Source organism: Micropterus salmoides, unplaced genomic scaffold (genome assembly GCF_014851395.1).
Source record: "Micropterus salmoides isolate LMB-PRFRI ecotype aquatic unplaced genomic scaffold, ASM1485139v1 Ms_hic_scaffold_12, whole genome shotgun sequence".
NCBI classification, from domain to species: Eukaryota; Metazoa; Chordata; class Actinopteri; order Centrarchiformes; family Centrarchidae; genus Micropterus; species Micropterus salmoides.
The window spans coordinates 19379881-19394848 of record NW_024040263.1 but is presented as its reverse complement, the minus strand read 5'-3'; the positions used below and the strand labels follow the sequence as shown (position 1 = coordinate 19394848).

General features: G+C 41.6%; 1 protein-coding gene across 2 annotated transcripts in view; it reads left to right on the top strand.

The window, feature by feature from the left end:
• The window catches only part of LOC119899335 (nucleosome-remodeling factor subunit BPTF-like), a 49924-nt gene that overhangs the window by 16435 nt on the left and 18521 nt on the right, over positions 1–14968 (top strand). For both annotated transcript variants that reach the window (XM_038713867.1, XM_038713866.1), the window contains exons 10-21: positions 339–520; positions 897–1028; positions 1867–1996; positions 2471–2606; positions 3056–3355; positions 3569–5663; positions 9038–9162; positions 9715–9843; positions 10027–10177; positions 10441–10480; positions 10750–10975; positions 11604–11753. In XM_038713867.1, coding sequence (XP_038569795.1) covers positions 339–520; positions 897–1028; positions 1867–1996; positions 2471–2606; positions 3056–3355; positions 3569–5663; positions 9038–9162; positions 9715–9843; positions 10027–10177; positions 10441–10480; positions 10750–10975; positions 11604–11753 — 3796 coding nt within the window. The remainder of the gene's footprint in view (positions 1–338; positions 521–896; positions 1029–1866; positions 1997–2470; positions 2607–3055; positions 3356–3568; positions 5664–9037; positions 9163–9714; positions 9844–10026; positions 10178–10440; positions 10481–10749; positions 10976–11603; positions 11754–14968) is intronic.

The window sequence follows — 14968 nt, the reverse complement described above, 5'->3', positions numbered from 1 at the left end:
GTAAAGGCGACAGGGTGGCTCAGTGGATTGTACCCTCTTCCGGGTTTTCAGTTTCTCCTCGTGTTTACAGGGATTCCTCCCATTGCTATTAAGACAACTGAGTCAGATGGATAGGTTATCTTAAATTGTCAACATGTATGAATGTCTTTATGTGATGAGATTGTGACCCAGGATGGGCTCAACTTCCCATGTTAAGAATTTTTTTAAACTTGACCAGAGACGTTAAAGTCAGATATTGAATGCGGCACAAAAAAATATCAACGGTGAAATTCCCCTGGTCTTTCAGATGCTTTAGCTTAACCCCTGACTAATACCTACCTAATTTGTCTTTTCATCAGGACCATGACAAGAGGCGGCATCTCTCCCACAAGTTCTGCATGACACCAGCGGGAGAATTTAAGTGGAATGGGTCTATTTATGGCTCTAAGGTTTTGACCATCTCCACATTGAGACTCACCATCATCCAGCTGGAGAACAATGTCCCAGCACCTTTCATGCACCCTAACTGGGCCTCACACAGGTACAAATCAGTCAGGCACTGTGATAGGAGGAGTACTTCAATTCTGATACCTTTGTAGCTTGCTATTTTCTAACTATAGATATAGTTTAAACTCTTACTCTATATACTATAACTGCCTATAGACTATACCATGTTCAGTGGGTTTTGGTTTTAGTGCTTTAGGTTGTCAGCCGTATTGTATTGGTGCCTTTCAATGATTAAATCATCTCATGTGTAGAAATGAAAAAGAGGTCAGAATTGTGGCATTTTAAGCAAAAGTAAAAACCCACCTTGACCTAGGCTGAGAACTTCAAACTAAATGTAGCCTGAAAGTGAAAGCACATAGAGCAAAGAGAGATGCCTAAAAATGTTTAATGTTTCTTTGCTTGTTTTGTAGGACCAATTGGATCAAAGCAGTTCAGATGTGCAGTAAGGCCAGAGAGTTTGCGCTGGCTCTGGCCATCCTGGAGTGTGCCATCAAACCTGTGGCTATGCTGCCTGTCTGGAAGGACTCACTGGGCCATACCAGGTACTCACATATCTGTTTATATATAGTGTGTGCGCGTGTGTGTACTGTGCATACTATCTATATACTACATAGATTTATAAAGCTGTGCTTTTACACACTGATATAATTTCTCAAACACACATAAACAAAATAATAGTTATATGATCCCTCCCCAAATTCAGTTTATATGCAAAACATTCAAAGGCTTCAAAAAAATAACAAGCATTCACTACATGCACACAGTGCATGTACAGAGGGCATGTGTGGTCAGTTTAGCAGGCAGAGGCGATCATAACCAGATCAGATCAAAAGGCCCACCCTAGCTGTGAGGCATAATATTTAGACTGCAAGTCCGCTACCAGTACCACCCACCTCTGCCTGTACTACTACTTCAACACCACAACGCCCCTTTAAAGAAGTGATTGTCCAAGATTTCACAAGGTGTGAACCAGAATGTGTGTATGTGTGTGACTGAACTGTGAGGATCAAAGTAAGGAGAGAGAGAGCTATTGCATTTCAACGACTTGTAGGACAAGTGTGCGCGTCTGTGAGAGTGTTTGATGGAAATGAAGAGCAACTGTCATCTTCTCATCTTTAATCAGGGCTTTAGTAATACATTACTCGGGAAGCTTTTATTATTTTATTTACTCTTAATAATGAGAAAAAATATTATTCATTTAAGATATGTTTCCAAATGGCTGAATAGATATGTCGTACAACAAGGTTTTTTTCAAGCAGCAAATCTCAATGTTGTGCCGCACTACATCACCGGTCTGAGCATCTTAGGGTCAATTACATTTACACTTTAAGAGCAGCAGGATATACTGTATGAAAAAAAATGTAAAAAAAATGCTTTCAGGTTGAACCGCATGACATCCATGGAGCGCGAGGAGAAAGAGAAAGTGAAGAAGAGGGAGAAAAAGCTGGAGGATGAAGAGACAATGCAACAGGCCACCTGGGTCAAGTATACTTTTCCAATTAAACACCAGGTAGGTCACTTTTCAATTGATTACGTCAAACCTGGCACAATATGAGTTTATTAAACATATCAGATTGAGATTAGACCAGCGTCACTGTGTATTTGTACTAATTACTGGCCACGAAGTCCGGTTAGTTTAAGGCAATGTAGGTAACACACAGGCACATTCTCTGTGCTCTGCTCTGTCCTGCCCTGTCATTTGACTGCTGATTTTATGGCCGACATCTTTTCTAATCAACATCACAACCTTGGTTTATGCACAACACAAGATAATCCATTCCTAAATGTAAATGAGCATTGCACAGCACACGTCACACAGACAGTGGGATGCCCAGGATGGCTGCCATCAATGTTAAGCTAAATGTTAACACTATTAACCTCTAACCTTTTAATCTCTCTTTTGGTTTACGTTTGAACGTTTGACCTCTTGTTTCTTTATTCCTTTTTTTCTGTTTTCTCTTCTACTTTCTTGTCTTATGTAAAGGTGTGGAAGCAGAAAGGAGAGGAGTATCGTGTTACGGGCTATGGGGGCTGGAGTTGGATCAGTAAGACTTACGTGCAGCGGTTTGTCCCCAGGCTTCCCGGCAACACCAATGCCAACTACCGCAAAGAACTGGAAGGTCTGGAATGGGGGACTTTAGGGCCTAAAATGTGGTTTTTAGTTATTTGGAATTTGGTTTTCTGTAATTTAAAGTCTCTTTGACTCTTAGTGAATTAGTCTCTCATTCAGTAATCTCAACGATGTCATTGTGTGTGTTGGTTGGCATTCATTGAATTAAGTCTCTCTTTTGATGCGTAGGTGGATGTTATTGAGTGATGTACTAGAAACTCTGTAGAGCTCTCAAAATTGCATTGAAACGTACCCTAACTTTGAAAAGATTTCAGTTTCCATGAGTTGGCTTGATCAAAGAGCTAATCAAAGACCTCACAAGTGGTTCGGTTTCTTGTTTATTTTTACTGATGGTCTATGTTCTTGTTTTTCCTTTACCTTTTAACTGCTACTAATTATTTCAAATGTTCAATAACTACTTTCAAAACTAATCTGTCACTGTCATTGTGTTTTCCAAAGATGCTAAACTTGGAAAGAAATGTACCCTGCTGGACTTGAGTCGACGGCCCAGTGTAGCTGAACCGGAGGCTCAGGGAGCTGCTGTCATGAGTGAGGCAAAAGATCAAGACTCGCCTAGCCTCTCGAAGCCTGCAACAGATCATATGATGCCTGTTGACGATTTGGAGTCTAATGAGAGGATGGAAGAGGAAAAGAAAGAAGGGCTGGATGAAAAAGAAAAGTCTGAGGAACTGTCATTAGATGAATCACCTGCAAAGATGGAGTTGGACCCCACAGACTCACGATCAGATGAAGAGCAAAGTATGACAGAGTGCGACTTAGTGTCTAATAGCATTGTATCCAATTGCATGTGGAGTATGAGATGTGCTTCATTTTAAACTTATAAAACATTTATCTTAATATTATGTATCCTCCCCAAGGTTTTTCAACTTGACTGACAGAAAGTATAAGGAGAATGTGATGAATCGCATTTTAGGTCAATGCAGATTAAGCCTAAATTAATTTTCTCTCCAGGGTCCAGTAGTCAGGAGGAGAAGGCTTCCATGAAAGAGGAGCCTACAGAGGACCTTACACGACCCTTTAACTACGATGTGGTGGATGTCAGCAAGGGCTTCCTCAGCCGCATAGCGTACAAGAAGAAGGTCAAATCCTCCAAGCTGGACAGCCTGCTAGAGCGACGAGTGAAGCAGCACATCATTGAAGAGAGGCAGAGGCAGCAGGTGTCTGCCTCCAAACCTCCAACGCCAGTTTCATCCACTTCAACCCACGCCTTGAGCACTCCAGTCCGGCCACGGTCACCACTCAAGCCACATACTCTCACTCAGACACAGCTCGCACTGGGCGAAGCTGTGAAAGTTGAGGAGAAATCTTCCATAACAAAAACTCCAGGACCAGGAGAAGATGGAGGACGAGAAGTTGGAGGGAGTCGGGATGAACTCTCTAAGACTATTAATGTCACTCCTCCTCTTCCTTCTCCAGAATCCACTCCCAAAGACAGTTGCAGTACAGGTAAAGGTGAAGATTCAGCATCACCACAAAACCAAACCACCTCCATGTCCCAGGAATTGGAGGCAGACTTAGTGGAAAGGACTACGGGGCCAAAAGAAACTAAGCCAGACAATTCAGGGCAAGAGGGTGTCAAACTGCCTAATGTACAAGTTACAATAGCAGGAGGAAATCATAGCTCGTTAGAGCAACAAACAGCCAGTGTACCATCAGATGTTACCATGGCTGCACGTATTGAAAATACAGGGTCAGAGGTACCCAACTTGAAATTGGACTCTGTAAGGACATCTGCAAGTGTTCTTGACCAAAAAAGCAGTCAAAACACACCTCCTTCTAAACATATTCAGCAAACCCCAGAAAATGTAAACTCGGTGCATTCAGGTACAGAGGAAAATGGCATGGGGCCAGAGGAGGACCAAGAAAATATGCAAGGCATTGAACAAGGTAGAACCGAAGGCGATGGCACTACAGAGCCCATTTCACCACTCCCTCAGGTAAATGGTAATGTTAGATTGGGGAGTGAAAGCTTGTTGAGTAACTCTGTAATGAGTTCAAATAATGGCTTGCTTACAAACAGTCTGCAGCCCAAGGTGAACAGCATTGGTAAAGCTGAAGAACAAGGGATGATTGACTCATTGAAGGACATCACACAGCAAAAGCCTTTAGTGAACGGAGATTTGGCCCCTAAATCTGGTATTACAGAAGTCGGGGTCAAGCAAACAAGCCTAGCTTCTAAGGTAGAGAGCAACACAACGATATCGGACCAGGACTACAAACCTCCACTGAAGATTATGAGGCTGGATAACAACATAGATACACTTGGAGCTATTACTCAGAGCACGCTACAGCATAACAGCATGTCACCATTTCAGTCTGCAGAGACCAAACCTAGTCCTGTGGTCAAGATCATCAGGATGGCACCATCTCCTATACCTTCAGCGGAGGAGTCAAGTCTGAGCGACGACTTTGCAGAAGAGAATAGTAACAGTGGGACGACAGACCCACTCAAGACCATCATCACCCAGGTAACCACAACCTCCACAACCACCATGACCGTAGTTTCCACAGAGATGACAATGGCCAAGTTGCCATCGCATACATGTAGAGACATTACACTGCCCGTGGTGTCTACAACAGAAAGCAGTGCAGTGTCCACCCTTACTACCATGACCAAAACAATTGTGACCAAAATCTGTTCCTCTGGACTGGATGGGCAGTCAGAGGACAGCCAGAGTGAAATAGTGACTCAAAAGACTGCACTCTCAGCCTCCATCAGAAAGTCAACAACTGACAGTAGTGGTGAAACCTCAGTATCATCTGTTGCTGTGCACCAAGAGGACTATTCATCAACAAAGGGCCGCGTCCGACTCCTGAAATTCTCCCGCACCAAGAAGACACGCTCAGACACTGCCCTTCCTTCTTACCGCAAGTTTGTCACCAAGAGCAACCGCAAGAGTATTTTTGTACTGCCACACGACGACATGAAGGTGCTGGGGAGGCGAGGGGGATTTCGGGAGGTGCCCATATTTAGCTACAATGCCAAGCCAGCATCGGATATCTGGCCATACCCTTCACCCAGGCCCACTTTTGGCATCACCTGGAGGTAAGCACGCTCTCACTTTACTTTTCAGTGGCTGTAGTGTAACTGGTAGCTAACACGCAAGTCAAGACGATTGTCCAAAAACTGAGTCACTGTGGATCTTGTTTCCGAACAAAGACGCAAATTCCAATATATAACCACCAATAAAAAAAAAAAAAAAACATTTTATGTACTTTTAAACAGAATATATATATATTTTTTTGTTTGTTTCAGACATGATATGTCTACTCCCAAAAACCCTGCACTCCAAATTTACTCCAAGCAAGTCGTGAAAAACGCAACATTTGACATTTTCACAGGAGAAGAACAGATGCAGATGACTTAAGAGATTAAAGTGATGAAAGAATTTGGACTTTGAGACAGTTGGGGAAACGCATACTGGATTTTTAAAGCATCGCCTTGAGATCAGAGAGCGTCGTTAGGTCTGCTAGGTGAAATATTCAACCCACCTGCGACATTTTGTGTTTCCAAGATTTAAAGTTTAAGCTGCGCAAACTATTTTTAGCAGAGGCAAATGAGAAGAAACTGCTAGGGATCCAAATAAAATAGACTCACTATGATCTGAACACCCCCATTGTCTGCACGTCTGACTGGCTCACCTGCACCTGCAGAGCTCCAGAGTAGGTGACTTACTGACTGAGCTACTGGTGAGAGGCTGTTTCCACACACCTTCTCACAACTTGAGGTAGTGATGTCACATGTGCCAGACCCGGATAGTCTTGTCAGTTTAAACTTAAAATGCTTACAACTGTCAAGATGTTGAGAAAATTCTGAAAAAAATCATGCATCATTCTGCCGGTTTTGGGTGTGTTGTGAATTATTTGGGTGCCATTTGATCCAAAACTGAGTTAAAAAGAAAATGTTGTGCATGCTGTACAAGCAAGATACTGAATATCACTGCAGACTCACCGTTTGATCGACCTGAAAACCCTTTGAAACACTTGATATCGGCCATCTGGAGAACGACTCTGTCGAGTTTGGTAGCGTTTGAAGAAAGACTTGTGGAGATATAGATGTTAATTAAATTAGTATATTCTGAAAAATATAGAGTGACTGAATTCTGAACTGACCATAGGTTGCAGTGACGTTAGTCACATTTCAGTGGATGTGCTGAAAAAATTTCAGCTCTCTAGGACGTACGGATGATTTACTTAGATTTTTTGAAGTTAGGAATGAGAAAGAAATGTACATTTCTTGTAATAAGCCACGCTCACTTTGCGCAGTCATTACCAATATTTATACATCAACTGAGTAGTGACCCGAGATTGTACAAACCGAATTTCATACGAATCCATCCAGCAAATTACGAGGTATAAACTTTTTGCAAGTGTAGTGCCCCCTTGTGGAAGAATATCCCAGGACTGCTCAGCGTAGCTCAGGACGAGCGTCTGAACAGACGTGTCAAGTTTGGTTATAATAGCTTAGGCCAATTTTGATTTACGGGCATTTATGTAAAGATGTACGTAAATACACAAAAGTAAAAGTTTAAGAAGAAAAAAAACAGATTGACGTATCAAAATTCTTTTGATTACTTTTGATCAATGAAAACGTTTGGGCCGAGTTTGCAAAAATAGGTTTTAGAGAAAAGTGATAAAAAGTCACATAATTTTACTTTTTTAGCGCAGAAGACCATTGGAGCAGCAATGCAGATAAATCCAGAGATTAAAATGATGAAAGAAGTTTGATTCTAAACGAAGCCGTTTTTGAGATAATTGCAAAAACGCAAAATTGATTGTTATAGCGCCACCATGAGGTCCATTTTGTTTGCCTGAGTAGTGGGTGGAATTTGCAACCTACGTGCCAATTTTGGCACCCCTGTGTTTTTCTTTGATTTTTACAAAAAAAGGTGATTTTATACCCAGGCAGAAGAAGTGTATCTGGTCTTGAAGAGGTTTGTGTGCAACAGATTTGTCAAGGATTTGTGTGTGTTCAGTGGAAAATTACAGTGTATGTAAAGTCTGGATCCCATGAAATGGATATCAAAACATATGGGTGTGGTATGAGAAGGAGTCCATCCACATTTAGCCTATACATATTTTCAGCTTTAGTTCTGGCCAACTGCTTATTGACGTCAACTGATTACACAATGCTGTCTAGCGATGTGACAATTTTTACTGCAGTTTTGGTCTCTCTAGAACTGAAATAATTACTTTGACAAAACATTTTCTATAAGTAAAACACCTGTCTGTCACATGTTTTTATTGAAGAATTCATATCCAGTTAATTTACTCAAAATGCCGCACTAAATGCTTCTGTCAGCTGATTGAATAAAAGGTCAGCCAGAAAGTAGTTTAAACTTAATTCACTCCGACGAAGATATTGAGGGACTGATATAACAAGGCCTGTGTTGCTTTGAGCAACACAGGCCTTGTTATATCTTGTTATGTTGTAATGTTTAAAGACAATAATAGGGATAAGGCCGATACTATTTCCCTTCAGCAAACACCTTTAAACCCTCTCCTGGTTTTGTCAGTATGCCCTGTCCTCCTGATTTGTTGTTCATTATGCCGTATCCCTCCCTGTCTGCTGTTCGTGGCTTTGGCTTTGAGCGATGTTGTGGCTCCGAGCCTGGTGTCACACAGGGACCTCTGGTTATTTTGACCGGACCTCAGAGTTCCGAAGCAGTCATGAATCATCCAGCGGTCGGAGAAGTGTCAGGATGTTCACTTTGTGCAGTGACCCAGCCCTGTAACCCAGGGATATTTTGCCGCCTGTGGTTACACATGGGAAAGGGAATATCTACCAAGACCCATACACACACAGCCTTGTGATGGTCATATTTTGTAGATGTCCAAGATGTTTTGAATGAAGAGCTGTCCCAGCCATGATGATGCACAGAAGGAATATTTCTTCTAAGAGAAAACTTAAGGAAATTATTCATTGATGGACGACATTGTGTCATCTAGTTCATCCTGTTAAACCCAAAATTGTTTATTAAATTTAAAAGGACCTAAATAAAATATGAACAAGCTTTGAGTTAAAACAGTTGTTTTAACTGCTTTTGTAGTTAGAGATAATATCTCTTCCACAACCAAATTAGCGTATAAAATAACTGATTAAAGATAGCAGCCAGCCCATCTGTTTCTATCATGGAAATGATCAAGAATGGACAGCAACATCATCATAAGCCTCCGTCTGTTTTCCCTCTTCCTGTTCCATGATGCCTCATAGCTATAGAACAACTATTCTTTCTATCAGTAGTGTTTTTATATTCCAGTTTAAAATGTTTTATTTAATGTTCTGCAAAATTTAGACAAAACAGACATTTCCATTTACCAGGAGTTTCTTTCACTTTATGTGCACATAATACTTGGACAAATGTTTACATGCTATGAGTGAACTATGAGAAATGCTTGAACCTCTGGGTTGTGTTATAGGTATCGCCTGCAGACTGTGAAGTCTCTGGCTGGTGTGAGCCTGATGCTGAGGCTCCTGTGGGCGTGTCTGAGATGGGATGACATGGCCGTCAAACCATCCGCTGCTGTCGGCACCACACGTACAGGTAGAAACCCCCCCCACCCCACCCCCAAAGGATCCAACCTGTAAAGATTTCACCCTGAGAGGATGGGGAAGAGTAACTCAATAAGCAACTAAAAGTTTGGGTTTTGAGGGTGGAATTAATTGTGTTGTTTGATATGGATGGAGGATTGGATAGATGAGATGAGCTATAGAAGTGATTATTTTGGGGTGTTTTATGTACCGTTATCTAATGTCTTATTTTTCTTGAATGAAGTTTGTGCTTTACTTATACTCATTTTCCCACCTATGTTGTGGATGATAGATGGAGGTGGGGTTTCACAACTGAGTTAAAAAAAAAAACGGTAGCATTTCTGTTGCTTTCACTCGATTGTACTTCACTGTATGTACTTGCACTACCCTCGTTATACCTATGTGGGCCCCGAGAAATGTACAGACATGGCTGTCTGAAAAAGACACACCCTTCAGTCTCCTTTGGGTGTCACTGTTTTGATGTTGGAGTGCATTTCCTCCATCTTCTCGGGCTCTCCTCCTCATCACCATACCAACCCAGCCCTATCCCCACTCATTGCTACAGAGACATCAGAGACTGAAATCACCACCACAGAGATCATCAAGCGCCGTGACGTGGGACCCTATGGCATTCGCTCTGAATACTGCATACGCAAAATCATCTGCCCCCTTGGAGTCCCTGAGACTCCGAAAGGTTAGCTGCACTTTTTATTCCTGACACTGAAGAAAGAGTTACAGTGCCTGGGCCGAAACAGCATGGGGGCTTTGGACTACGATCATGAAAACCAGTCATCTGTTTCTATTTCTATCCATCAGTTGTAATTCATACACACAGTCTTTTATGTCTTTTAATTCAATCATCTGTCCGCAATCCCAGAAACCCACACCCCTCAGAGGAAGGGGCTGCGCTCAAGTGCCTTGCGCCCCAAGAAGCCTGAGCCCGCCAAGCAGACGGGCCCAGTTGTGATCGAAACCTGGGTGGCTGAGGAGGAGCTGGACCTCTGGGAGATCAGAGCCTTCTCAGAAAGGTCAGAGGGTCAAGCGTGTTGTGCCTACAGCTGCTATGCAGCATCAATTGTGTAATCTGTCAGAACAATCTATAAACATGTCAAAGTAGAGGGTCAGATATTATTTGGGTGGTGATTTTACTGTCTCAGTAGGCAGGTCTACATATACTCCTGGCTCTGCTAGAGGTACATTGCTTTGTCCTGCCAAATGAGTGTGAGGTGTTCTCCTTTGTCACAAAATTTTGCCTTGTTGTAAGCTGTATGTTTCTGTTTTTCTTTTACAGGGTGGAGAAAGAGAAAGCTCAGGCAGCAGAACAGGCCAAGGTGAGTGTGGTTTAATTCAGTAATCGTTGCACTAAATTTTAATTCCTTCAAAGGCACTAATTTTTTACAAAGTGTAAGGCTTGTTTTTAAATTTGTTTCAACTAAGGCTTATAAGCTTGTGTGCGGAGGTAGACACTTCTAATGAGGAAACTGTTTGCTGGGATCTGTTTCGACCAATTCATTAATTTCTACTGATTGTATCACATGGCTTTTCATTTGAATACCTCTGTCTGTTTTTCATTTTTTGTACTGACTGACTTTTATCTCAGAAACGTTTGGAGCAGAAACCAGGTTCAGTCACAGCCACCTCAACAGGGAGTCCTGCAACACCTGTCGCCACACCCAAAGTAATCGTAGGTTCACTGTCAGGCCAGGGCACCCCAAACACCAAGGTGGTACTGTCCACCAAGATGGGCACCCCAGTCACATTCCAGCAGAACAAGAACTTCCAGCAGTCGTTCGCCACCTGGGTCAAACAGGGTCAAAGCACACAAGGCAAGGATTCTAAATAGCTGTGTTGTTGTACTTAAGTCTGGGGCAGCAGCAGGAAAGTACAGTGTGCTCATCATGATACATGTGTTCAAAAGAGAAACATATTTCTCCCTTAAATTGTGCATTGCACACTGTAATTGCACATTCTGTGTAAAACTTAAGTGGGAAAAGGAATTGAACATCATGATTTCAGAAGACAAACTGCATCATATGTGTGTGACACCACAGACGCCTGCATATTCACATAAGTGGAGAGTATTTTGTTGTAAAAATCAAATTTTTGCAAATCATGCACATATCATCTATCCATTTTGGATAGAGTGAATTCAGCATTGAACGAAGTATTAGGATATAATCTCCAGGGAATGTTCCATTTTATACCTGGGCAATATAACTAAAGTAATGTCAAAGGATGATACTTGATGATGATTACTTGGTTAAAATTCTACTCACAGCTGACATGAAGGCTATTACAAGAAACTGGCTTAAAACTGACCCACCCAGACATAGTGGTGCCATGTAGTACAGGGAATTTCTGTGATATTCTGTGAAGTTGAGGTTTATTAGAAGTAGTGATATTATTGGATTCACAGTAATAACAGTATTTGTTGTAATTTGTTTGCTTTATTAGGAGCGGGCGCGGAGACCACCATGGCTACGTCTGGTGGGCACACCTTCCAGATTACGGGAACCTCAGTGGGTGGAAAGGTAGTGACCACTAAGCTGCCGCTGCCCGCTAACAGCAAGATCGTCACAGTCAACGTACCAACTTCACAAGGAGGTACGGCAGGTTTTAATAAGTCACACCTTGGAGGCAGACAGAGGGCACAAGTTACATTTATTCAGTGTAGACATTTCTTCTTTTCACCCACCACCAATTCGGTATGCATGTATGTTTGTGTTTTCATTGCCTCACCTCAGACCCACAGCAGAGACATTTCAAATATGTCAAAAGGAGCCAAATTAGTTCTGGCTCGTTAATTGGATGCCATTGTAAGCAAGTTAGCGTGCCAACCACGCGCACAACACTATAGAGGAACTGTCTGTTTTAGCTCATTTTAAATGTTGTTGGTGCCAGCTACCACAGGCCCAAATATTTTGAAGTCTACAAATCAGACACAAATTAGACATTCCTCTGTCTGTTGATTGCCACTGTCAGTAAGCCAAGTACACATGTAGATGGCCATTTTTAAAGGCCCACAACTTAGAATGGCTATAGGGCTCCAATGTTCAGATGCTGGCCATTTGCCTCTTTGAATCAGTCACACAGCGGTCACATTTAGTTTTTACCATGGTCTTGATGCAGTCATGTTTTTCTTTACTTGCTTGAAATTACATGCACTTCATTTAGCCTGGTTCCAGACCTCACAAGTGTCACACACATCCCTGATTTGTTCACAGATTCACTGTTAGCTTTATTTTGCTATTTCAGTTTGTCCTTTAGAGATGTTATAGGTTTACCCTGAAACATTGTGCTGTATTAATTAAATGAAAGAACAGGATAAACCCCAATAAGATTAGCTATAACCATTATTTTTATAATAATCATTGTGAAATGGATTGCCTGTAGTGATGAACACACAGAGAATTATTGCCAACTCTGCAGTTCCCCTCAGCTCTACAGAGGTTTATATTGTCTTTCAGGTCATTTCATCAAGCATCAAACGTCAGATAGACAAAGTTAGCGGCTTTTTGGTGAACATGTTTGGAGCATTTAGCAGCTAAAGAGACATATATTTCTCTCAGGAGTTTGTGGAGACCAAAACAGAGCCAAAAGGGGTGAATAATGGGCTCACATCCACCAGATGTACAAATGGACTCATATGAATACAAAGATGCTGGCTACCGTCTGAGCAAGAGCGGAAGAGGGAGAAGCATGTATACTGCAAATGTTAAGCTGAGCTTTGTTAAGTCCAACTATGGTAGGATGCTGGTGCTCCAAATTGAGCTTTTTGTTCATCTGGTCCCAGTTAAACAAATGTAAAAGGATCTACTGTTTCAGAAGCAGTCAGTCGCTCACTGTGTTTTGTGCTACTGTAGCAGCCTGGTCTGCACCAACCCCATTGTGGTACCTGCTGTGCGCCAGCCTTATGAGTCAGCAGTTTAATTTGGTGTAGCACATCATGTCTGGTTGTGTCCTGTAGGCATGGTAATCTAATGGAAAGCTGTTATTTTGGTTGGATGGTTTTGGAGATGGTAGACTTGTGTAGTCTGAGGTTAAGAATCCAGACTGCAGGTTCAGGATCATACTATCTTAAGTCTAATCTTAGGTGCTTTTCAACTTTCTAAAATGTCAATATTGACACCACGGATGAGGCGAGGGTTTGAACACCACCTGGCCTGTCTGTGGTCCTGTCAAATTATTGGATGATGGATATTGCTCAACAATCAGCAGAGGTGGTCTGTCATGTTGACATGCTCCATTAAAGCTGTTGACAGATGTGGGTTATATAGTTCAGATTCTGCATTCACAAAATCAGTTACTTGACTATATGCTGTATACAGTAGTTGTATTTTAAGCTGAAAATATGCTTCAGTGAAAAAACATAAAACAAGAAAAAGAAACATAGGATAGGAAAGCTTCATCTGGGAATTGAAGAACTCTATAAGCTGTATCCAAATTACCCCCAACTGATATAAATTTAATTTTTATAGGTTTACACCACTTTAACAGCCTTTACTATAACTCCTAGTTTTTTCTATTTTATACTTTCCTTCAAACTAACTGGAAAAGAAACAGCTGAAGAGATTTTAATTTTCCATCAGGATTCATTGATAATGCCATTAAAAATAGCATCTCAGAATACATTAAATGTATCGTTTAATACTAAACTGCTGAAGTAAATCTTTGCAACAAACAAATAAAGAGATTTATATTCACGAAGGATACAAAGAAAGTGATTTTTCTTACCTTTTGAAGTTACCATGAAGGAGAAACTAAGTTCAGGTGGAGTGTAACCATTTAATGGACATGTGTATTTATCCAGCATGACTGTTGGGCGCCCTGTTTGTTTTGGAAGGGCTTAAGGAAGTTAGGCAGGAAAACAAGTTTACCCTGAGGTCTGCTTCCCAGACAGGTAGCCCTCTATAGCGGGATTCCATTTTTCCTTTTTTCCCTCCGCCTTTTGAATAAAAGTGGACCTCTCCACTCACCGGAGTCCCAACTCCCCGACCTCTGTAAACAGGCAGCCCATAGAAAAGCGTGTTTGATGTGTGTGACCAGAGCAGCTACTCCCCTGGTCTTACGACTGGGTTTAACATCCCAGTTTGAAGAGGGAAACCCTTGATGTATAGGTTTACCTGCTAGGTTGCGGTTGAAAAACCGCAGCATAAAGGCAGCAGCAGCAGAGGAAAAAGAGCGACACTCTCAAGGTTTCCATTTCTGCCACCAGCTTCACGTGAGCTCATTAAGGCACACGGCCTGGTGAACAAATATGAAACGCTCCCTTTGTCAGATTAAAGTTAAAAAGTAGGATCTGAATTCATGCATAATTTATGAGGGGGTTCAGGTATGTTGGGGGAAACCCAACTAAGCTTTCAGTGAGCCATTGAAGATTTTGTTTACCTGCTCAACTAATATTGACCATTGCTGTGATCAAAACCTGGCAAGGAGAGAAGCCCACAAATAATGTATTGAGTTGTTTCAATGGAGGACTTCTGTACAACTGCTCACTTGTAACATGCAAACATGTAACATGATCTGCTTCATGTCAGTAATTGTATTAGGCATGTTTGAGTGTTTAAACATTTTGTTGGTGGGTGTTTTTGAAGTAGTAAAAGGAAATACATAAAATTGATCTCTAAAAATAAAAGCTTATATCTTTAAATGGTACATCATACATCTTACCTTGTTCATTTCTTCAGACCTACACACAAACTGTCCCTTCATTGCTGCACTTCATTTTATTTCTCTCTTTCACTTGTTCCATCCATGCCGTTTGTGTCGATACTTAAAGTATTTCTCCTTGTCCTTCTCATCTTTCCACCTTTTATAAT